Below are 25613 nucleotides of genomic sequence, written 5' to 3' on the forward strand. Positions count from 1 at the left end.
TGCAACAGGCACAACAACTGATGTACTGTTGGAAAAGATGAGGCAGCCTGAAATCACAGCAGGTTGGATGTGGAAGGAGTTGGAATTATACTGGAAATAAATTCTTTAAGACAGATTATCCGTAGGCTGAATCTTGTCGTCCTTCCTTGTCCAAGCAGTAATGATCTGCAAATGTGTGATGAGAGCTCCATGTTGCAGCCCTACAAATCTCAGCAATTGGAACTGAACGATAGTGCGCTACTGAGGTTGACATTGCTCTTATTGAGTGCGCCTTTATGCGTTCCTGGAGAGGAAGGCCTGTTTTTTCATAGCAGAAATCTATACAATCTGCTAGCCAGTTGGAGAGAGTTTGTTTGCCCACTTGCCTTACCCGGTTTGTTTTTATCAAAATAAACAAAGAGCTGTGTGGATTTCCTATGAACTGATGTGTGGTCTAGGTAATATGCAAGTGCACGTTTACAGTTTAAGGTGTGCAAACCAGTTTACCTTGGTGAGAGCGAGGTCTTGGGAAGAATGTGAGCAAGACTATGGACTGATTCAAGTGGAAATCCGTAACCACCTTGGGAAGGAATTTTGGGTGAGTACATAGGACCACTTGGTCATGTAGGAACCTTGTATAGGGTGAGTATGTGACAAGTGCTGGTAACTCACGAACTCTTCTAGCAGATGTAATAGCTACTAAGAAGACAACTTTCCATGTAAGAAATTTAATATCGCAGGAATCTATAGGTTCAAAGGGAGAACGCATGAGCCTTGTTAATACTACATTAAGGTCCCATTCTATGACTGGTGGCCATAACGGGGGTTTTAGCTGAATTAAACCTCTCATAAATCTACTGACAAGGGGTTGCACTGATATCTGGGCATCCCCTACTCCTTTGTGGTAAGCTGAGATGGCACTCAGATGTACCCTTACTGACATAGTCTGGAGACCAGAGTCTGAAAGGTGCCAGAGATAGTCCAATAAAGATGATGTGGGGTAGGAAAAAGGGTCAATACATTTCTGTGTGCACCACGTGGTGAAACCTTTCCACTTACAACAATAGGATTTCGTGTGGAAGGTTTTCGTGAAGCTACAAGCACTTGAGATACATTAGTTGAAAGATTTAGTGGTTGAAGGATTATGCTTTCAACATCCAGGCTGTGAGGGATAGGGTTTGAAGGTTGGGGTGGCACAACCTGCCCTGATCCTGAGTTATGAGAGTGGGTGCTGTGCCCAGGCGAATTGGTTTCCTGATCGAGAGGTCGAGAAGTATGGGAAACCATACTTGTCGAGGCTAATACGGGGCTATGAGTATCACTGACCCTTTGTCCTGTTGTAGCTTCACTAGAGTTTTGGTTATTAGCGGTATCGGGGAATACGCGTATAGAAGGCCTGAGTTCCAGGGCAAGCAAAGGCGTCCCTGGCTAAGTGGTTTTTCTGTTTGTGCAGGGAGCAGAATGTGTCCACTTTGTAATTCAGTTCGGATTCAAAGAAGTCCATTATTGGTTGACCCCAACTTTGGAATATCCTGGTTGCTACTAAAGGGTCCAGGGACCATTCGTGGGGTTGCAACTGACGACTGAGGCGATCTGCAACTACGTTGTGTATGCCTACTAGCAGGTCGATACAGTAACATTCAGTTAAAGATTCCCCGTCTGTAACGTGCTGGGAGCGCACAATACAGACGAGTAAGGCGGTCCAGCAATACAGTCTCCAGTTTCACGCGTCCTTAGCGCTTCCTAAAATAAACACATAACCCTTTCCGCACCCAGCATGTAAATGAACGAAAAAGCTGTATAATGAAGGAATTAGCTATTCCCCTCCGATACTGTAACGGGCGCTGATATTATCTCCTCAGTAACCCGCTGTTCTGCCGCGGCCTTAACGTGCTAGTTTACCACCTCCCCCTAGTAGGTGTTAGTGTAGTGTAGTGTAGTGTAAAAAACATTGCTTACCTGCCCTGGTCCCTGGTCCAGCCGTCCGGTGTAGCCCCAGTCCGGTCTCCTGCAGCCCCGTCCGGTCCCCTCCTCCCGAAGCAAAAAAAAAAAAAACCCGAAAAAGTAGCAAGGTGAGGGCCTGCTACGGTAGTCCCTTCTCCCTTCCTCCCGATTTCGCGGGTAAGCGGCCTCGGCAGCGGGGGTGGGGGGCAGCGGGATCCGGGGGCAGCAGCGGCAGCGGGGGGGCAGCAAAGAAGCAAAAAAAGCGGCATCCGGGATCCGGGGGCAGCAGCGGAATTGATGCCCGTGCGATTTTGGCGCTCATGCCATGAGCGCCAAAATCGCACGGCCATTCATCCAGGCAGAGGGAACCGGTGGCGAAAACGGCCCACGGTTCCCTCTGCCTGGATGAATGCACGGCCCCCGCCGGAATGGATGCCCGTGCGATTTTGGCGCTCATGCCATGAGCGCCAAAATCGCACGGCCATTCATCCAGGCAGAGGGAACCGGTGGCGAAAACGGCCCACGGTTCCCTCTGCCTGGATGAATGCACGGCCCCCGCCGGAATGGATGCCCGTGCGATTTTGGCGCTCATGCCATGAGCGCCAAAATCGCACGGGCATTCATCCAGGCAGAGGGAGCCGACGGCGAACGACCTCCGGCTCCCTCTGCCTGGATGAACGCACGGCCCCCACCGGAATGAATGCCCGTGCGATTTTGGCGCTCATGCCATGAGCGCCAAAATCGCACGGGCATTCATCCAGCCGGACACGCGCCCACCCATCCAGGCAGCGGCGGAAGCCGGACACGCGCCCACCCGCCCCCCGGGATCTGAAGCCATCAGCAGGATCGTAGCTCCCCCCGACGAAGACGAAGATGGCCGCCTGCACGGGGGAAAGCGTGCAATTGGCCGCTGAAGACGTGACGTCACATCCCGTGACGCCAAACGTCGTGACGTCACGTCTACAGCGGCCAATTGCACGCTTTCCCGTGCAGGCGGCCATCTTCGTCTTCATCGGGAGGAGCTACGATCTTGTTCCTGATGGCTTCAGAAAAGTAAGTTACTTTTGCGACTTACTTTGGGATCTTGACAGATCCCAAAAGTAAGTCGCTTTTGGAAAAAACCAAAATTGTTGCTTTTTGGGAAAAAAAAAAATTGCTTTTGGTTTTTTTTTTCTTCTCTGCCGCCACTGCTGCCGCCTACCCGCCCGATCGAACACGCGCCCACCCGCCCAATCGAACACGCGCCTTTGGTTTTTTTTTTTTGCTTCGCCGCTGTGTCCCACCTCCTCCCGGAGCAAGGCTGCTTTCGCGCCCTGCTCCGGGAGGAGGAGAGACACAGCAAGAAGTAAGTTGCTTCGCCGCTTCCCTCCTCCCGGTGCCTGTCATTCCAAATGTCATTTGAAATGACATTTGAAATGACAGGTACCAGCGCACCCAGGTTACTGTATAGGTGCTGTATTAAGCGCCTATACAGTAAAATGGGTTGCGCGGGCATAACCCTTCCCTATCGCTTCACAGCCGCGGCATGCATTTGCATGCAATTAGAAGAGAGTATCGGGGACTTAGTGAAGAGAACTGTGCGTGCGGGGAGGAAGGGTGCGCCTGACACTGCCGCACTGTTTCTACCGCGGCCTTACTGTATCGACCTGTAGATAAGTGGCCTGGAGAAACATGGAATGTGACAGGGCCCAGTCCCAAATGTGTGCGGCTTCTTGGCATAGGAGATAAGAGCCTGTACCCCCTTGTTTGTTTACCACATGGCAACTGTGTTGTCTGTATTAGAACAGTCTTGTGTGAAAGGCAGTCCTTGAACGCATAGAGAGCATAACGTATAGCTTGAAGCTCCAGGAAGTTGATTTGAAATGTTGCTTCGAGGTTTGTCCAAGTACCTTGAGTCTGAAGATTGTTTGACTGTGCTCCCCAACCTAAGGTGGATGCATCTATAGTTAATGTTACTTGTGGAACTGGTTGCTGGAAAGGAAGGCCTGTGAGCAAGTTGTTCGTCCACCAGAAGAGAGATGAATGTAACTGGTGGGTTATATGAACTGGAGACGACAGTGGTTGAATGGCTTGGAGTCACTGTGATCTCAATGTCCATTGCTTTATTCTCATGGCTAATCTGGCCATAGGAGTGACGTGGACTGTGGAAGCCATGTGGCCTAGCAGAGTTAGGAACTGATGGGCTGACGCTGTTTCCTTTGTGCGCAGAGATTTTGCTAATCTGGAGAGTGTGTCTGCGCGGTCTTTTGAGAGGAAGGGTTTTGATATGGTGGTGTTCAAATCTGCTCCGATGAACTGTAGGAAGCGAGGTGATATGAGGTGGGATTTTTGGTAGTTGATTAGAAATCCCAACGAGTGAAGCAGATTGATTGTGAACTTGAGAGAGTTGGGAGCTCCTTGTCTTGATTGGCTTTTGATGAGCCAGTCATCCAGATAAGGAAAACGTGTATGCTTTCCTTGCGTAAATGGGCCGCTGAATACTCGGGGTGCTGAGGCAAATTCAAATGGCAGATCCCGGTATTGAAAGTGTTGATGACCCACCAGGAAGCACAGAAACTTGCGATGAGGAGGGAATATTGGAATGTGAACGTAAGCGTCTTGAAGATCCAGAGAACAGAGCCAATCTCCTGTTTGAAGAAGGGGAAGCATGGTGCCTAATGAGACCATCCTGAATTTTTCTTTCCATAGAAATTTGTTGAGATTTCGGAGGTCTAAGATGGGACGTAGCCCTCCTGATTTCTTTGGTATGAGAAAATAGCGGGAGTAGAATCCTCTGCCCTGCTGAGGTCGGGGAACTGGTTCCACGGCCCTGGCTCTCAGGAGGGTGGATAATTCTGTTTGCAGAAGAGTGGTATGATGTTTGTGTACCCAAAGAGACCTTGGTGGAGAGTCTTTGGGCACTGTGAGAAACGCCAGATGGTAACCTTAAGTTATAATGGATAGTACCCATTTATCTGTTGTGATGTTTGACCAATTGGGTAGAAAGAAGGAGATTCGGCCTCCAACTGGTACATCCCGGAATGGGTTGATGGAGTAGCTGCTGTTCTCTGGCAGGTTTTCAAAACCCTGATGCTGGGCCTGTCTGAGGGGGAGGCTGAGGTCTAGATGCCTTTGGTTGCCTGGATTGACCTCTCTTGGATGGCCTTGCTGTCCTACCACGAGGTGCTGGAGGATAATATCTTCGTGGTCTGTAATAAGGTTTTCTGGTGTCTTTTCTGGCTGCACGTCTTGCAGAAGATGAAGTCTCTGTCGAAACAGTGGAGAGTTGGTGCAGTGTCTCACATTCCTTTAGCTGCGCAACAGCACCTTGTACTTTCTCTCCAAAAAGATTGTCCCCAGTACAAGGCAGGTCTGCCAATTTCTCCTGAACCTCAGACCTGAGGTCAGAAGCCTTTAGCCAAGCCCATCTGCGGGCACTAATCTCTGTTGCTGCCATCCTGGAAGATGTTTCAAAACAGTCATAGGCTGCACGCACTTCGTGTTTACCTGCTTCCAGGCCCTTATGAATATTATTTAAGGAATCTTTATGTTGCTGAGGCAGAGATTCAGACAACTCTTGCATCTGTTTCCATAAATTGCATTGGTATTGTGTCATATATAATTGGTATGATGCAATTCTGGAGACAAGCATGGAACCTTGGAACATTTTTCGCCACAGACTATCCAGGAATTTTTGCTTCTTGCCAGGAGGCATGGATGAATGTGGGCGGATTCTTTTTGATCGTTTTTGGGTGGACTCCACCACTACAGACTGGTATGGGAGTTGAGGCTTTTGAAAACCTGGTATATGTTGGACTAAGTGGCGTCAGTCTGCTTGTTCACTGGTGGAAGTGAACAAGTATGGTTCCACAATCTATGCTGGAGATCAACGAGGACTTCATGCACTGGTATGGCAAGCAGCTCCTTAGGGGGATCTACAAATTGTAGAACCTCCAGAGTTTTTTGTCTCGTGTCTTCCTCAGTTACTAACTGGAAAGGAATTGTATCTGACATCTCTTTCATGAAATTGGAAAAGGAGAGGTCCTCAGTAGGTGACTTCCTCCTTTCTTCTGGTGGAGATGGAAGAATCGGTGTCCACATCATCCCAGGTATCTGATAAAGTACGCCGTGGAGGAGTGGAGTGAGGGATGAAAAATGGCATCGAAGGATGTAAAGATATCAATGGTTTTGTCGGTGGCAACAATGGAGGTTGATGTTGGAATTGATGGCACCGATGGAGTAATCGGCCGCCTCGGTTGAGAAATTCCAGATGGTCCCAATATTGGCTCAGGCATCGGTGAATTATCTGAGGCGTCATCATCCAGAGGATCAGGAATTGGTTGGTCAATCGGAGTCATCGGCTTCGATGGTAGTGGTTGGATCAGCAGGGCACCGATCAGGGCATCGAGTTTAGCGAGTAGTGGTGTGAACACCGATGAGTCCGGCATCAGCATTGGTGCCGGTGCTGGCATCGGCATCAATGGATGAAGATCTCGTAGAGCTTCCCTTACTACCTGGCAGATGAATCTGTCCAGTTCCACCCTTATAGCTGGTGAGGTCAGAGCAGCTATAGGGGGTGGCAGAAAAGGCAGAACTGGCTCTTCCACAGGTCCATGTGGTGGCGCAGTATCCGGCACCAATATCGGTGGGGATCGCCTTGGAGTAAGAGGCATCGAGGGCGTCGACGGCTCCTCTACTCTAGTCCTCTTCGGTGGTGGCTCAATGGCCATTGAAGCCACCCCGGTAATTGAGCCGACATCGGGGGTAGAAGTCAGTCGATGTTTGTGCCTTTCCTTTCAAGCACAGAGGTCGATTTGATCGATGTCACCGCTTCCATCAGGATGCCGCTTGGTTTTAATTACCAATTTTTTAGCCGCTCCTGCCGGTGACGACTGTGTCGATGTAAGTAGCTGAATGTGAAAGAGATGTTCCATCTTTTCCAGACAAGCCTGTCTGCCTTTGGCCGTCATCTCGGCACATTGTGGACATGTTGTGACACTATGTCCCTTGCCCAAACACAGGACACATTCGACATGAGGGCCGGTGATGGACATCGTGCGAGGGCAATTTGGGCATTTTTTAAACCCCGTTGTCATTCTGAAGGCCAGACAGCCATCGACTGCTTTCTGACAAGAAAATTTGGAGCGGTATTGACTGGAACAAAAAATATTTACTCGCCGATCGATGTGAAAATGGGAGACCCTATGAAGGGGATTAAATTTGAGAATTTCTTTCAATTTTTTCCGTGAGGAAAAAAATGTGTGAAGTATCACACAAGGCTCCTTCACCGCAAGGCTAACTGCAGCGCGGAAAAAAGAAGACTGAAGGGAGACCCTGTGGCTCGAGGGATCATGGCATGCTGGGCATGCTCAGTGTGCCAGTCAAAAGTTTCTAGAAACTTTGACAGAAAGTTTTCCATGATAGGGCTCTGTCCAGTGACGTCACCCATATGTGAGGACTATCATCCTGATTGTCCTGGGATAATACTTCATATACTCAGCTCATATGACTTTAGTAAATTATAAGGACCAAACACAGGCCAAAATGCTTTTTATCACAGGTTAGAAGATGTGTTGTCAAGTTTTAAAATTTTGGCCATTTACATTGGTGAGAACTGGAATGCATATTTGATCTTGTATTGGATAAATCCTAAACAATCTTCTTTGTAGATGTATCTACTCTGTATTAAAGCTCTTATCAAATTATATAGCCTTAAAGATATTTGGAAACATAATCAAACCAGCTATAGAGATTATTTTTACTTCCCAAATCACAAGGTGATTCATTTTAAGATTATGCACACTGGTGTAAAGTCTGCACAAACTTTCTCCTGCACACAATGTACCAGTTTTCATAGTGAAAGTATATGTATGTATACTTTCACTTTGAAAATTATCCCAGAAAAGCTATTCACAGATATTTATAAATACTAACTTGCATGTTAGTTTTCTTGAGACAAAACATGCGCATACTTTTGAAAATATAAAAGTGTGTGCATAGTTGCAAAACCCTCCACTACAGGTAAAGTTATGTACATAATGACAATATATGCGCAAGCTTATCTACAGTGAGTGCAAATATAAAAGCCCACTGCATGGGAAAAGCACTGTTTACCTGTGGAAATAGTTTTGAAAATTACCTTCTATGTTGACAAGCAGGTGTGATTCAGCTCTAAAGCGAAGGTGACATCATCCAACAACACTGATTAGGGCCCAACTCTCAGAGCCCAGTAAAAGTGTTACTGAGCATGTGTGGGATCTCCTGCGTGTATGTTGCCTCATGAGCCCCCTCAGTCATTCTTCATTCGAGCTACCGCATGGACATGCACTCAGTCTCTCAACTTTTTTGCCTTGACCTTCTTATTTTGGCCTCATTGCATATATATATATATATATATATATATTTTTTTTTTTTTTTATAGTTCCACTGCCTTAGCAGTCCTAAAACAAAATTCAGTTCTTAAAAAAAAAAGAAAGAAAGGAGAAATCAAAGGCCAAAAAGCATGGGATCAGTAAATTTAAGTTCTACATTTGTGGACATCATATATCTATCACTAACACCCATTCTCAGGCCGATGCAATACTGACACACTAAAAAGTGCATCCAAACCGGATGCACTTTTTTTTTTTAAACGTGCGCACAATCACCTCTCCTGGGTGCTCGATGCAAAAGGCAAATGAGTCACTGCACTAAAAAGGCCGCTCTAGGGATAAATTGTGTATCTCTAGCACATTCATGGCATCGAGTGCCCAGGAGTCGTGGCTGTATACAGATTAGGAAAATAGACGCTCATAAATCGAGCCAAATTTAGGATTTTAGGTAGGAAGCTAAAATCCAGAATCTCCAGGGTGGCATTCTCTGAAATGCTTCCTGTTCCACGTGTAGGACCCCAGAGGCAGGCAGAGCTCCAGAGTTTCAATGCGTGGATGAGACGATGGTCCAGGGAAGAGGGATTCAGCTTTGTAAGGAACTGGGGAAACTTTTGGGGAAAGGGGAGACTTTTCCGAAAGGATGAGCTCCACCTTAACCAGAGTGGAACCAAGCTGCTGGCACTAACTTTCAAAAAGGAGTTAGAGCAGCTTTTAAACTAGAACAAAGGGGAAAGCCGACAGTCACTCAGCAGTGCATGGTTCGGAGAAATGTATCCATGAAGGATACTAATGAAACAGGAGAGTTAGGGCATCTCAACAGAGAGGTTCCATTAAAAGCAAACATAGTCCATATGCCTATATGTAAAAAATCACCAAAACTAATGATTTCCGAATTATTCCAAATAACTGAAAAGCAGGTTGTTAAAACAAACAAAAAACACACTTTGAAATGTCTGTATGCCAATGCCAGAAGTCTAAGAAGTAAGATGGGAGAGTTAGAGTGTATAGCAGCAAATGATGAGATTGACATAATTGGCATCACAGAAACTTGGTGGAAGGAGGATAACCAATGGGACAGTGCTATATCAGGGTAAAAATTATATCGCAATGATAGGGAGGATCAACTTGGCGGGGGTGTGGCACTTTATGTCCGGGAGGGTATAGAGTCCAACAGGATAAAGATCATACAAGAGACTAAATGCTCAGTAGAATCTATATGGGTAGAAATCCCATATGTGTTGGGCAAGAGTATAGTGATAGGAGTATACTACCGTCCACCTGGACAAAATGGTCAGACAGATGATGAAATGCTAAGAGAAATCAGGGAAGCAAACCAATTTGGCAGTGCAATAATAATGGGAGATTTCAATTACCAAATAGAGAAGAAGCAAGAACCTTGCACATCCGCAAGTATAAAAGTACACTGGTGCAGGGCAGAACTTATCACCACCAATTATTTCAAAAGGCACTTTATTAAAGTTCCAAACTCAAAGGTTTATCAGTGTAAATATGGCAACTCCATGAATCAAATAGCAGACATATTATGGCAGTCCCCCGACACGGTCCCGTGTTTCGCTAGGCTGCATCGGGAGGGACCAAAGAAGCGATTATAATCTAAAAGATAAAGTAAGTAAAAGTCACTATGTAAAAGTGGTGAGAAGGCTACAGCAATATATAACATGTATTACATACCTTTTAGCAGTAATCACTGGAGCGCGAGCGCCCTCACAATTCACAAACATTTAAAGGTAAAAAAGGCGCGAAAGCAGTCAGTCTCGCAAGAGCTGTCAAAGTAAAACACAGCGGCGGAGTCATCCGCTCAGTAGAAGAGATACCACTCGATATCCTTGTTAAGTCCTTTTGGAGAAACAGTATCCAAGGTAAAAATCCATTTCTGTTCCCTCCGACCCAGGATCTCGGGGAAATCACCACCCCGTGGAGGACGGTGAACCACCTCAATAACTGAGAAGGAGAGATCAGAAATGGAATGGCCGCAGTCCAACCAATGTGAAACCAAGGGTTCATCTAATCTATGAAGGCGAATGTTAGAGCAATGCTCTATCATACGGGTCTTGAGCATCCGGGTGGTCTTCCCAACATACAAAAGTGGGCAAGGGCATTTGATAATATAAACAACACCTTTTGTCAAGCAGTCAGAGTCCACTTTAAACTTAAAAAGACGACCAGTGAGGGGATGCACAAACCTGAAGATTGTTCAGTGTGACAACTGATTTAATTCTTAGTGGAACACAGGATTTGGTGAGAGAGGTAATGGTGGTGGGGCCACTTGACAACAGTGATCATAACATGATCAAATTTAAACTAATAACTGGAAGGGGGACAATAAGTAAATCTGCAGCTCTAACACTAAACTTTCAAAAGGGAAACTTTGATAAAATGAGGAAAATAGTCAGAAAAAACTGAAAGGTGCAGCTGCAAAGGTTAAAAGTGTTCAACAGGCTTGGACATTGTTTAAAAATACAATCCTAGAGGCACAGTCCATATGTATTCCACGCATTAAGAAAGGTGGAAGGAAGGCAAAACGATTACCATCATGGTTAAAAGGTGAGGTGAAAGAGGCTATTTTAGCCAAAAAATCATCCTTCAAAAATTGGAAGAAGGATCCATCTGAACAAAATAGGATAAAACATAAGCATTGTCAAGTTAAGTGTAAAACATTGATAAAACAGGCGAAGAGAGAATTTGAAATGAAGTTGGCCAAAGAGGCAAAAACTCATAATAAAAACTTTTTAAAATATATCCAAAGCAAGAAACCTGTGAGGGAGTCGGTTGGACCATTAGATGAGCGAGGGGTTAAAGGGGCTCTTAGGGAAGATACGGCCATTGCAGAAAGACTAAATGAATTCTTTGCTTCCGTGTTTACTAATGAGGATGTTGGGGAGATACCAGTTCCAGAGATGGTTTTCAGGGGTGACGAGTCAGATGAACTGAACAAAATCACTGTGAACCTGGAAGATGTAGTAGGCCAGATTGACAAACTAAAGAGTAGCAAGTCACCTGGACCGGATGGTATGCATCCTAGGGTACTAAAGGAACTAAAAAATGAAATTTCTGACCTATTAGTTAAAATTTGTAACCTATCATTAAAATCATCCATTGTACCTGAAGACTGGAGGGTGGCCAATGTAACCCCAATATTTAAAAAAGGCTCCAGGGGCGATCCGGGTAACTATAGACCAGTGAGTCTAACTTCAGTGCCGGGAAAAATAGTGGAAACTATCCTCAAGATCAAAATTGTAGAGCATGATGTAATGGAACACAGTCAACACGGATTTACCCAAGGGAAGTCTTGCCTAACAAACCTGCTTCATTTTTTTTTGAAGGGGTTAATAAACATGTGGATAAAGGTGAATCGGTAGATGTAGTGTATTTGGATTTTCAGAAGGCATTTGACAAAGTCCCTCATGAGAGGCTTCTACGAAAACTAAAAAGTCATGGGATAGGAGGCAATGTCCTTTCGTGGATTACAAACTGGTTAAAAGATAGGAAACAGAGAGTAGGACTAAATGGTCAATTTTCTCAGTGGAAAAGGGTAAACAGTGGAGTGCCTCAGGGATCTGTACTTGGACCGGTGCTTTTCAATATATATATAAATGATCTGGAAAGGAATACGACGAGTGACATTATCAAATTTGCGGATGATACTAAATTATTCAGAGTAGTTAAATCACAAGCAGACTGTGATACATTACAGGAGGACCTTGCAAGACTGGAAGATTGGGCATCCAAATGGCAGATGAAATTTAATGTGGACAAGTGCAAGGTGTTGCATATAGGGAAAAATAACCCTTGCTGTAGTTACACGATGTTAGGTTCCATATTAGGACCGTTCAACAGTTTTCTCAACTGGTCCATCAATTTCCTTCTCCTTGTAGGGGGAAGAATGACCTTGTCCTGTTGGGTGTCGAACCAGACTCCCAGGTATTCCAGAGATTGGGAGGGCTGTAGACAGCTCTTGGTTGCGTTGACGACCCATCCGAGGTTCTCCAGGAGGTTCTTGACTCTGGTGGTCGTCTGATGACTTTCCTCTGGGGATTTTGCTCTAATCAGCCAATCGTCCAGATATGGGTGAACGAGGATTCCTTCTTTCCTCAGTGTCGCCACCACGACCACCATGATTTTGGTGAACGTCCGAGGGGCTGTAGCTAGTCCGAAGAGTAGTGCTCAGAACTGGTAGTGATGGTCCAGGATTGCGAAGCGTAGGAAGCACTGATGATCGTGATGAACCGGGATGTGCAGATTGGCTTCTGACAGGTCCAGGGAGGTCAGAAATTCTCCCGGCTGTACCGCCCTTATGATCGAGCGTAGGGTTTCCATACGGAAGTGTGATACCCTCAGGTAGCGGTTGACCGACTTGAGGTCCAGTAGGGGCCGGTACGTTCTCTCTTTCTTGGGGATGATAAAATAGATGGAATAGTGTCCAGTATTTCACTGGTGCATGGGCACCGGTGTTATAGCCTTTAAGGCGAGCAATTTGATTAGAGTGGTTTCCACTGCCGTCCTCTTAGAGGGGGAAAGGCAGGCAGATTTCACAAATTTGTCTGGAGGGATGCTGTGAAAGTCCAGAAAGTATCCCTCTCGAATGATGGTTAGGACCCACTTGTCCGACGTTATCGCGACCCATCTTTGGTAGAATCAGGCAAGCCTGACCCCTATGGCTTCTTCCTGTGGATGGGTCTGTTGATTCTCATTGTGGGGTGCGGCTGGGACCTGAGCCGGCTCCCCTCTTGTTGTGTTTGTTCCGAAAGGACTGGCCCCTGCCTGCGAGGCCAGGTGCTTGGTATGTATTCTTGTACAGTCTGAAATGCTGTTATCCTCTGCCCCTGAATGTCCAGGGAGAGAGGCGTTGGCTTTTCTTGATCTTGTCCTCCGGTAACTGAGTTACTGGAGATTCGCCACATTTGTCGGCTAACTTCTCCAGTTCGCTGCCGAACAGGAAGGTTCCTTTAAATGGCATTCTCGTGAGTTTCATCTTGGACATCGCGTCGGCTGACAAGCTTTGGAGCCAGAGTTGCCTTCTGGCTGCCACAATGGATGAGATTCCCCTGGCTGAAGTGCACACCAGATCAGAGGTCGCATCCGTGAGGAAGGATATTGCTGGTTCTAATGTTTCGACGGGCGTGGTTGTGTTCCTGGCCTGTGACAAGCATGCGCGTGTCACCATGGCACTGCAGGCAGCGATCTGCCGTGACATAGCTGCTGCCTCAAATGATTGTTTAAGGATGGACTCCTGACATCTGTCTTGGGCATCCTTAAGTGCCGTTCCTCCTTAGACTAGAATGGTAGTGCGCTTTGTGACTGCGCAGACCATGGTGTCCATTTTGGGGAACCCTAGGAGGTCTTTGGCTGAGGGTTCCAGTGGGATTAGGGCTTCTAGGGCCCGTCTTCCCTTGAAACTGGCCTCCGAGGCATTCCATTCCAGGTCGATCAGCTGTTGTACGGCTTGCAGCAATGGGAAATGGCGTGAGGCCTGACGGAGTCCGACCAGAAGAGGGTTCATTTTTGGCTCTGCTGAGGCGCTTGTGTCTGGGATGGCCAGCTCCCTCAGACTCCCAGACCCGAGGGGTTTGGTAGTTTTTCTTTGGAGAAGAAACACATCATGGTTTGGTATGGTTCCATTCCTGGAGGGATTTCCCCTTCCTCCAGGGAGTATTGGTCTTCCTCCAAGGTGTCTGTGTCGTCTAAGGTTATGCTTTTGTCTAAAGGAAGCATGTCTCTGGGAGGCCGAGAAGGGCCTGGGAGATTAAGGTCCTCTAGTGGAGGCTGTGGCATCGGTGGCACCGATTGCACCTGGATGAAGGTTTGCAGACCTTTAAAGAATTCCACCTAGGAAAGGTTTCCTGGGTCTATATTGAACCCAGCGGCGTTCCTGGAGGGCCGAGCTGGGAATAGAGAGGTCCGGGGTACTATCAATGGATCCGGATTGTTGTACTGGCTGGAGGACCTTGTCCTGGTTCTCCCAGAGCAGTCTCACACTGTAGTCACAGGGCAGTAGCCTCTTCATGCTGAGCAGCTCTTATGTGGCAGGCTGGGCAGAGGGCTTGTGCTTTGGCTTTGGCTTTCTTGGCCAGTGGTGCCATGATTTGTGCGCGTAGTGGGTTCAAGCCCAGTCGGTGCGTTTATATGTGCACGCCGGGAGGCTTAGATATGCGCTCCGAGTGCGCAGAGGGTGTGCGTGCAGGCTGCGAAGATATGCGTGCAGGCCAGTCTGTGCCCTTACAGGGGGATGTGCGCGCCGCTGTGCGTGCAGCCGAACTTGTGCACCCAGCGCTGTTGTGCTGGCGCAATGCGCCCGGCACCCTGGTGCGCCTCACTGTGCGCACAACTATGTTATGCACCCGGCTCGCCGCTGTGCGCACGGCTCAGTTAGACGGACAGTACAGTGATCATGGGGGGGGGGGGGGGGGGGAGGGAGGGGGAAATGACGCCGACGACCAAGCGATTAAGATGGCGACCCCCCGGAGGGTCTCCACGTGGGAGGACCCTCGAGCCGGATCGGGGTCTAGCCTGGAAGGGGCTGCTCAACCCAATAGGACAGATGCTGACAGGTGATCTGTGCGGCTATCCGAGCCTCGGAGACTAGAGATTTCAGAAAGTTTTCTACCTTACCTTGTCTCGGCGCTTCCTGGTCTCATGCCTGGTGGTCTCCGGCTGCGGGGGGGAGAGGGAAAATACCTTCACCGCCGCGCTCAGTCTTGCACCCGCTGCTTCTCAGCCGCTCCCTCCTGGGGGCTAAGTCCATGCCGGAAACCGGCTGCCGGACCGAGGCTTACCTCTGAGGGATCTCGAAAATCACCTCAGGAATTCTCGACTGGGGGAGGGACCCTTAGGTATCCCCGCAGGAGAGCGGGGCTCATCTTGAAGAGGTAAGATTTTGGAATTTTCTTTCTTCTTTGGGTTTGGATTTTCTAACACTGTGCAAGCTTGTGTAGAGTCCCAAACTGCTATGGAGACGGAGAAATACTGAAGAGCAGAGCTTCCTGCAGGGGTATATATAGTGCTGACGTCAGATTGAAATCGGACTCCGTCTTCAACTGCTATCAATAGCACACTATACCTATTGATCCTGAGTCCATCTGCTACACGCTAGGAAACTGTAATTGTGGTTCTAATATTTATCTTTGCAGCATCTATGAAAATACATTTGATGTAAATTCCAAAAGTTTATGGTACCTTTTAGTTTTTCAGCCACAATGCTGCACTCATGGTCAGAATAAGGGGCAACGGCTGGAGGAGAGGGAGGGTGATATCTATCCTCATCCGACCTTCTGCGATGACGTTCTTCTCTTGCTAGCATCCGCTGCTTACATTCCCATTCATAGAAATCATCATGGGCCTGTGCAAAATCCACATGTAAGCGGCCTGTGTCTTTTTTGTCAGTGCTGGACCCTAGTCTTAGCCGGTACCCTAATATAAAAGAAAATACAGACAGAAAATATCATCAATATCTGACAGAGAAATAGTCACAAATATATCATCTTAACTCAGTAAAAGAAAACCACAGACACATATGCCATCTGAAGTGACTAATTACCAAAGGCTCCAAAAACTGACCCCATAGCTGGGCCTAACTTTTCAGCTCATCTCAAGGAATTCTGTTTGTTTGATATGAGAGTGAGCATGTGTGCGTGTGTGTGTGTTTGTGTGTAGTAATTTGCAGAGGAATGATTATAGGGGAGAAGATAAACAACCAATAAGGGCTGTATAACATAGTCTGAGTAAAACAAATAAGCATGGGTGTAGCTTGCTTATTGCGGTGGTTACTACCCCTACTACCCCTAACTTATCAGCTAGATATTCACTTGGATGCAGCTCCATCACTGCTTTCTACATTAATGGTGGGGGTGGAAAGGAAATAGAACCAAGAGCTAAGAAAAACAGATAAGTATGAGAGAAAAAAATGTGTGAAGCTTGCTGGGCAGACTGGATGGGCCATTTGGTCTTCTTCTGCCGTCATTTCTATGTTTCTATGTTTCTATATGTTTCTAGAAAACTTTCAAGCATGTATAGGAAAGGATATATGATCACAACAAATAAAGCAGCTACCTCTCCAATTTATCACTAAATAGATACAAGGAGAGAGGAAGAAGGATATAATCCACAACTCCACAAGACTTTTTTTTTTAAATAATTCTTAATATCAACAAATGACAATATCATAAGTCAAATATGTTATATCTGTTATATCACCAAGCATAGCATAGCTTGGTGATATAACAGATTTGTTGGGCTAAGTATTCCTTTTTATAAATTTGGTGTTTAGTGGTAGAGTTTAAGGGAAAGATGCATTTAATATAAAAGTGAAAAATTAAACAAAGAACTATTGATACAATAAAGTATAACTGTTTAAATATAGAACAACAAATGACAATAAATGATTAGATGAAAAATGCTCTAAAGGCTGAATACAGCCTGCGGCCCATTGCGTGGCGAGAGGCTGCAGATTAAAGATTTATAGAGCCTTCACTTATGATATTGTCATATGTTGATATTAAGAATTATTAAAAAAAACGTCTTGTGGCGTTGTGGATTATATCCTTCTTCCTCTCTCCTTGTATCTAATTTAGGAAAGGATATATGCATGGCTGGACCAATTCCACTCCATTTACTGATTATCAGAGAAATAAAGGTCAACAAAATGTTATAGTCAATACCTTTTTATTGGTCTATCCTCCATTGATCAGATGAAGGAATATAACCCTGGAAAGCTAGTCAGAAATGTATTGTTTATTCAATACAAATATATCACCTGCATCATTTTAGAACTTTATTGCTACATATCCAAGACGACTAACATGGCAATCATACTATTTTAGAAACAAAGAATGATGACAAATAAGGACTTCAAGGTCCATCTAGTCTGCCCAAATCAATTTCTGCTGTCGTGCCATAGATCCCAGTCGATCTTTGGCTTTTCTCTCACTTCTTCATAACCAGGAATCATCTGCGCTTATCCCATGCTCCTGTTCTAGAGCACACTTTCTTCTAAAAAATATTTGCTTCTTGTGTATAATTTGAGGTATTTGAATGCGTCTTTCTTACCCACCCCAAATCTCTCCTCTCTGAGAGGGCAGTGTTTCCCAACCTTAACAAAAATGTTGTGTGGAACTCCAACCTCCACAGGACAGACAGTATGGAGATGAGGAGGACTCATTTGACCCAAAGAGGATTTATAGAAGCACTGACAGCCCCACCAGTCTCTCTTCCAAATTCTAAACCAAAGGGATAGAGGATGCAGAGACACACATGAACTCATCACAATGGACCAACTCCCTCTATATACAATTACAGGAGACAGGAGAAGTCGATGCTGGGAAGGCAGCTGGCTTAGTTAATTACACCTTGGCTGCTCCATATGGCTGTCAGAGCTTCTCCATTGCTGTTGCTCACAACACTTAGAGTCACACCCGGTGCTAAGTACATATGGCCCCACTGAACTCCACCTGGGGATAAGAGAGAGGCCAGAAAGACTGGAAGGGGAAGATGAGGAGGTGCTGTTTGCAATGTATGTGTTGTATAAAGTGGGGGCCCAGCTATCCTTGCTGCCCATTACCACACTCCAGGGCTCATGCTGTAGCTAGGAAGAAGAGGCATGCATGATTACATATGTACTCATAAAGGAATTCCTACATGTTTAAGTGCCATTGTTGGTGTCGTTTGTTGCTGTGAGGTACTGAGAGAAAAGCCCATGTGCTGGCCTGGATCTGAGCATCAGTCCAAGTGTCTTCCAGAGCTTAAGCTTTAGTGAAGTAATCGACTCTCCAGCAAGGTGGGCAGGAATTAGGTATAGCTAATTCATCCTGCTGTCTATGAAGAACCCTGTTTACAGGTAAGCAAACTTGCTTTCTTCGTTGACGAGCAGGCATGAATTAGCCTTTATGTGTGGCGAGTCATAAGCTGAGAGCTGCACTGTGGAAACATTTGCTTACAGACAATCCTATCCTACCAAATAGGAAGAGTGAACTACTGCAAGAATAGGCTATGTAAAACTGCTTGTCCAAAATTGCTGTCACTTCAGGATGTGCTGTCCAGATAATTGTGAGACATAAAGGCCTGAATTGATGACCAAGTAGCAGTTTACATGTCTTCAACAGAAGTGGCCCTGAAATGAACTACTTAACATATAGTAACACAGTAATGACGGCAGAAAAAGAAAGAATAGTCCATCCAGTCTGCCCAGCAAGTTTCTTTTGGTAGTAACTGCCGCTCCGTGCAGGCTACCCTGAAGCCATATGTTAAGGGTTGTAATATTAACAATCAAAACCAAGCAATTGTCAACACCATACAAATTTACTGCTAGCAAGTTTTACAGGGTGAGCAGCCTTCTTGATAATTCATACAATGCTGATGCTTGAACTTTTAAAATTGACTACAGAAGCAGGTCTGTGCTTTTTTGTTAATGTCTGTGTATCAGTACTCTGGCCATAAAAGTCAGGGCCCAGCATTGGCTGTTTGAATCCAATTCCCCTGTTTTCTCTCCCTTGCCGAAGAGTAGAGTGATGCTGCAGTTGCGTCAAAATCATGTAAGCTAATTGGTTAAGGGTGGTAATCCCAATGCCTTCTGTTAGGGGTAGTAGCTGCCACTCCATGTTGGTAACCCCCATGCACCCTTTTTTAAATTTCCAACTATAGTCTTTAGGGAGCCACAGTGCTCATCTCATGCCTTTTTTAATTTGTTTACTGTTTTCGTCTTCACTACACCTTCCGGAAAGGCATTCCAGGCATCCACCACCCTTCTCCATGAAGAAATATTTCCTGATGTTGGTTCTGAATTCTCCCCTCTGAAGTTTCATATCATGACCCCTAGTTCTACTGTTTGCTTTCCAATAGAAAAGGTTTGAAGAACACACATCATTAAAACCTTTCAGGCTTCTGAAGGTCTGTATCATATCCCACCCCTGCACCTCCTCTCTTCCATGGTATACATATTCAGATCCTTTAGCCTCTACTCATAAGTCTTCCAATACAGACCATGGCTTTTGCATAATGACTTTGACATAAGCTGCAACTTGTAAGCTAGCTTGTGTGGAAATGCACTATACAGTCTACTAACCAATTGGACAAAGTTTGTTTAGCAACTGCCATTCCCAATCTATCAAGATCAAAGACAAACAATTAAAAGGCTTGACAGTGAGGTTAAGTCCTCTTTAGGTAATACACTAGGGCTCTCTTACAGTCCAAAGAGTGAAGCCAGTTCTCCTTTGTGAGCTTGTGGTCTTGGAAAGAATGTAGGTAGCACAATGGCTTGATTAATGTGAAACACAGATACAACTTTTGGAAGGAACTTGAGATAAATTCATAGAATCACCCTATTGTGAAAAAACTGCAAGTATGGTGAATATGAAACCAGAGTCTGTAGTTCAGCATGACGAGTAAGGGAAGTTACAGCTATGAGAAATAACACTTCCAGATGAGAAACATCAAGTCTACCAACTCGAGAGGTTCAAAAAGAGGTTTCATGAGTTAAGATAGAACTACACTGAGGCACTGGATGTTTACTGATGGGAGGCTTGGAATGCCAAGACCTTTCACAAATCTTGATACCAGATGGTGGAGAGAGACCAGATCCTCTTCCATCTTCTGGTGATATGCCGCAATGGCACTGATATGAACAGCTATTGAAAAAAGTCCCTTAAGCCACATGAGAAGGGGTCCAACTGGCTGGCCTTACACCAAGTTGAAAATCTCTCATTTGAAGTTGTAGGATCTTTTGGTTGAAGTTTCCTGAACAAAATCACATCATTTACTTCTTTGGGAAGAAGGAGACTACTACACATTCAACATCCATAACGTGAAGTCCAGTACTTGGAAGGTTTGGATGGCAGAGCCTGCCTTTCTCCTGTGTGATGAGTCTGACACATTCCCAGTGGAACTGGAAACTGAATTGACAGATGAACAAGATACAGGTATCACATGTACTGTACCAGACTAGTGCTATGAAGATTATCCTTGCCTTGTCCTGAAGGGCCTTTTGGATGGTATTGGCGATAAGAGGAATTGCTCAGTAAGCACAGAGTAGATAGACGTTTCAATCTAGCACAAAAGCATTAGGAGTGAATCTATAGTGGCTCGGATATATGGAGCACAACTTTGACTATTCTGTTATCTTCTGAAGCGAACTGGCCAATCACTGGCTTTCCCCAGCAACTGAACAAGGGACTATTTCTGCAGTTGTAACATTCTGCAGAGGCAATCCACCAAAGTGTTCTGGATTCCCAGAGGAAGGTTAGCTGGAGATGGCAAATTGTGATGATCTGCCTATGACCAGATTCGGAGGGCCTCCTGGCAGAAGGCTAAGAGCCCGAACCTCCTTACTTGTTTATGCAGAATATGGCCACTTGGTTGTCCATCTGGATCAAGATTCTCTTTACTGAAATGGTGAGGGAAGCTCTAAGAGCAAAGGGGATTGCTCATAGCTCCAAATGGTTGTAGATCATTCTCTGCTAAGGACTACAAAATCCTTAGGTCCATGCTTTTCTAGTGTGCACCCCCCATCCTTTGGTAGAGGCGTTGGTAGACAGAGTCACTTTATACAGTGGAATGTGCAACAAGAGGTCCACCTTTAGAACCTCCAGATTTATCCACCACTGAAGGGATGCTCTCATTCTGGAGGTCCTGCACATCTTCACAAAAGCCTAAAGATCGCAGCCATGACAGTCTGTGAGTCTCTATGGCCACTGCGGAGGCTCTCAAAGCCATCTTAAAAACAATGTAGCTTGTCACAACTAGATATTTCTTAGTTTTTTATTTTCTTCATAAGGGTATGAAATTCAAGTTGCCTATCTCCCTCAAGAGAAGCAATGAATTTTGTAGCATCTTCTAAAATGGTAAGCATTCAACCATGCAGAGCTGGTAAGAAGCTATACAGCACAGCATTCTGATAATTTCATCTCTCAATAAGGTTCAAAGTCATAAGTTTATGTTGGGGAAGCTGTGCCAGTTTATTCTCAACCTCAATCCTAGCAAAATTCAACCTGAGATTAGGCATTAAGCTTCTTAGCTGCTCTGTATGTGAGGACTCGGAGTACTTCTGGTGTTCTGAAAGTTTCTCTGTTGTTAGTAGTCCTAAAGAGGACTATTCATCATATCTCCCTTTGTATCTCTCCACAACAAAAGGAAACATTCCCAAGTTTCATTCAAAGCATAATTGAGGCCATTTTGAAGTAGAGATGGCAAGAGAATCCAGGACACCTTTACTTGTTTTTCTGAAGATGCCAAAAAAAATCTACAGCACCTGTCTCCCCTTTCTTCCTGGATATGTATAAATAGATTTGAGAAAATCTTCATGGCATACTTATGGTGAGAAAAAAGATGGACATAAAATACTGCGTTTATGCAGTTATAGGATTTGACAGGCCCCGACTGCCACACCATAGTATGGTTGTTGAATATGACCTAAATAGCGCCCCAAATCCTGCTCATTACCTCAAAACTCAGAATGGCTGGTTTTGACAATAGCACAGTAAAAGGAATCAATGTCTGCATCAGAGCACACTATACCGATGGAGTCACATTAGTTGGTAAATTACTTTATGTACTCATTGGGTGTTGAAGGACTCAATGGGTGAACCTTTGTGTTGATAGTGCACTAAGTACCAGCAAAGTTCTCCTCTCCAACTCTGCTTTGAACAATGCACAAAATGACAGGGTAAATCTCATTGGTGAAATATATCTGTCATTGATCTTTGTGAGGCTTGACTCAAAAGCTTTGGAAGGTTCTATAGAGGTAAGCATGGAAATAACCTCCAGGCATGTCCACTTTGGAAGGTGTGGAGCCTCTGTTGCATCTGATCTCTCAGAGCTGTGCATCAAGAAGCTGCACCAACACAGGGAAGCTTCTGCTTGAAATTCAGCACTTGCTACCTTTGGTTCTCAGTATGAGTTTTTGGAGTTCTTCCTCGAATGAGAAGATCAAGACCTGGCTGAACTTTCAGGTCTGTTTCCAAAATGAGGTACCAAAGTGGCTGAGGAACTTTTCAATGAGACTGTACCATCAGTAAGATTGTGGTTGGCTTCCCAGGCCATGTATGGAATCTTAGATACCAGTTTCTTGAAGTTGGGTTTAAGTTCACTGGCAAGGGAGATATGGCCTTCAATGGACTCTGGGTGACATCATGTAACAAATTTCCCAGTTATTAATGCAGTGGTCCTTCCCAAGGCCATTTTAACATATTTTGTTATGATCAGTGAAAGACACCTTTCATATGCATTTGGGATATAATTTGAAGCCACTGGCCTATTTTTCTGATATGTTGATAAAAAGTCAATCAAAAAGTGAAAACATCTCTCTTCAGAGAAAGTCTGCCTGTGAGAGAAAATTCAACCAGAGGCTTGACTGATGTCCCATTTTCCAGTGAGTAAGGGAGTTACATGTTGGCTGCCAGACCTTATACATTATAAATTTCTTATTTAAATTTTCATAGGCAACATACCCAATTATATATATATATATATCATACAAACAGTATTCTATCAAAAAGTAGTATTCAAACTGTAAACTTTCCAATTGCTTAGAATAAGCTGTAAAACAGCAGCAATTTGGATATCCAATAATTTACAGTAATCAGGTGTTAAGATACTTTTCAAACTACAGGATCTTAAAATAAAATTACAATATGAGTTGGGAATATCTGAGTGCATAATTTTACATATACTATACCAAACTTGCAACCAAAAAGGATAAATTGTATCAAAATAATATACATATGAAATAATGTTTCTTCTAAAGATTCATAATGCCAACATTTTCCTATCGGATGGGCACCTATTCTAAACATTTTCCAAGGCATCCAAGTCGCCATATAATTAGAAAATAAAGAGATTGTGTGAGGCTTGCACCAAACTCTCTCCAACACAACATATGAAGATTTCAATTTTTCTTGTAGCTTTTTATATTGTAACAATTTCTCATGCCCTAGAGAATAAACTTTTAGGACAGAGTTATGAGCTCTGGGAACTCAAGAAGCTGGTCAAGTTTAAAGATTTTAATTGGATCCATTTAAATTCTGGGATATGGATAAACTATATTTAAAAGATAATAATGGGAAAAAAAAAAAAAGCAACTTTCTATTTTTTTTTCTTTATGCATTTTAACAAAATTTACAAGATAACTCTTGTAGGAAAAATACAGAGAATACATCCAAAACAATCAAGGAAGTAAATATTTTCTATAATAAACATCATATTCTCTAAATTAAAGTCCTCAGAATGTGGGGGTGGAAAACACAACCTCAAGAAAAGTTATTTAAACTAAATAAGGCAATTACACAGTAGCCTACAGAGATCTATAATACTTTACGAGGGACATAAAGCAGTCGTACTGTTCCCTATGGGTGTTGTGGGAGTTTTCCCTATAAGGAATTGAGTCAGTTGGGGAGGCTCAAAAAATATATACGAATTATTAGCATATTTTATTATGCATTTACATAGGAATTTGAGGAAAAATTCTCCCCCCACTGACAATACTTGCAGTCTCAGAAGAAGGAAAGTCTTCCTTCTTCTTTGAGTATCTCTCAAGACGTCTGGGAATATTCTTATTCTACAGCCTAAAAATACAACACTTCTGTGTCTTAAACACAACCTGAGCAACCAGTCCTTATCTGGCTCTAAAGCCAGAGTAACAACTAAAGTTGCAGGTGAAGCTTGTTCGGTATCTGACATCTCCAATATCGCCGAGATATCTAATGGAAATTCCCCCCTCGGGTTTCTGGATTCACAGCTTCTCTTTGTTCCATTGGACCTCTAGGTTTTGGCAAATAAAAGATTCTTGAAAGAGGTGGCTTAGCTGATTCCTCAATTTGCAGCACTTCCTGGAGATATTTCTTGAACATCTCTCTAGGGGAGTTCAGAGGTACTTGCAGGAAGTTTATAAATCTTGAATTTCTGCTTTTCATTTGATTTTCCATATTTTCTATTTTTACCACCATGTTCTTTTTATCTTTTATCATTGATGTTTGGACTTGTTGAAGTCCCTTTATTTGGTCTCTATTAAGACTTGATATTCCAGATTAATATTAGACAGTCAGAACTTCAACTTTTTCTTCCATCTTTTTTAACTTTGCATTTATTGGTTGTAGCTGTTGCAAGATCGAAACTTTCATCTCAGTAATAGATTCCCAAATTGTCTCTAGCGAAAAAACAGTGGATCTTACCACGGTCAATGTAACAGTCTCTGGGGGTAACTTCCTCACTTCTTCCCATCTCTCTCAGTGCTGAGCTTCTTTCTTCGCCGGATTAACCCAGAGGACTTGGGCTCTCTGCTGCTGCTGCACTTCCCGCGGTCCCTGCCAGGCTCCGCTCCGTGGCTCTTTGGTCCAGCCACGACACACCTGCTGGTGTTTGGCGACACACTAATGTGTAACGACACACCGATTGAGAAGCACTGGTCTGGGGCACTGATATGCAGATATAAGTGAAAAAGCACAGGACTGCTTCTAAGGCCAAGTCCATAAACAAAACACATCAGCACTGTCGGAGTTTTCAAGAAGGCTCACCACCCAGAAAAATGTTGCTAGCAGTAAATTTTTTATGGGTTATCATAAGGCTTGAGAATAACATGGGGGTAACTTGCACTGCGTGACAGATATTACCATAAAATGTTTGCTGGGCAGGCTGGATGGACCATTTGTTCCTTTTATGCTGTCATTACTATGTTACTTTGTAACATGATGCTGCCACTCCCATACTTTACTGTTGGGATGGAGTTTGCTGAGGAATTGGCAGTGCTAGGTTTGCGACACAAATAGTGTTTTTGAATTTTGGCTAAACAGTTCAATTTTTGTCTTATCTGACTACAAAACCTTAACCCACTTTTTAGCTGGATCACTGCTGCTGTCTCGCAAACTCCAGACATGCTTTGATATGTTTTTTCTTCATTAATGGCTTCTTTGCTAGCTAACCTCCCATGCAGGCCAGTTGTATGCAGTGCTCTTGATATGGTTGACTGGTGCATCTCCACTACAGTCTCAGCCACTGAACTCTGTAGCTCCTTCAATTTGATTGTTGGCCCCTCTATAGCTTCTCTCACAAGTCTCCTTGCTCTGATGCTGAGTTTTGAGGGTTGGCTTTGTCAGGGCTGGTGCAGGGTATTAGGCACCCTAGGCAAACCTTACAGTCTGGCGCCCCCTCCCCATACACAATTTTAAATTATGCATTTATAACATATTTTACATGAAAAATGACATTGAGGTAAAATTAATATACAAGCTGTTGTGATAATTTCATGCACTGTTGTGATGCCAACAAGAAAACTTTGCATCTTGGAATTCATATGGCATCATACCTATTATGATATATTTCGGCATGATCCTCCCGTATCAA

At 44.4% G+C, this 25613-nt stretch overlaps 1 protein-coding gene across 4 annotated transcripts in view; it reads right to left on the reverse strand.

The window, feature by feature from the left end:
- The window catches only part of ENOX2 (ecto-NOX disulfide-thiol exchanger 2), a 292330-nt gene that overhangs the window by 140780 nt on the left and 125937 nt on the right, over nt 1-25613 (reverse strand). For all 4 annotated transcript variants that reach the window (XM_029607117.1, XM_029607116.1, XM_029607118.1 and 1 more), the window contains one exon: nt 15468-15701. In XM_029607117.1, the coding sequence (XP_029462977.1) occupies nt 15468-15701 (234 nt within the window). The remainder of the gene's footprint in view (nt 1-15467; nt 15702-25613) is intronic.

Source organism: Rhinatrema bivittatum, chromosome 6 (assembly GCF_901001135.1).
Source record: "Rhinatrema bivittatum chromosome 6, aRhiBiv1.1, whole genome shotgun sequence".
NCBI classification, from domain to species: domain Eukaryota; kingdom Metazoa; phylum Chordata; class Amphibia; order Gymnophiona; family Rhinatrematidae; genus Rhinatrema; species Rhinatrema bivittatum.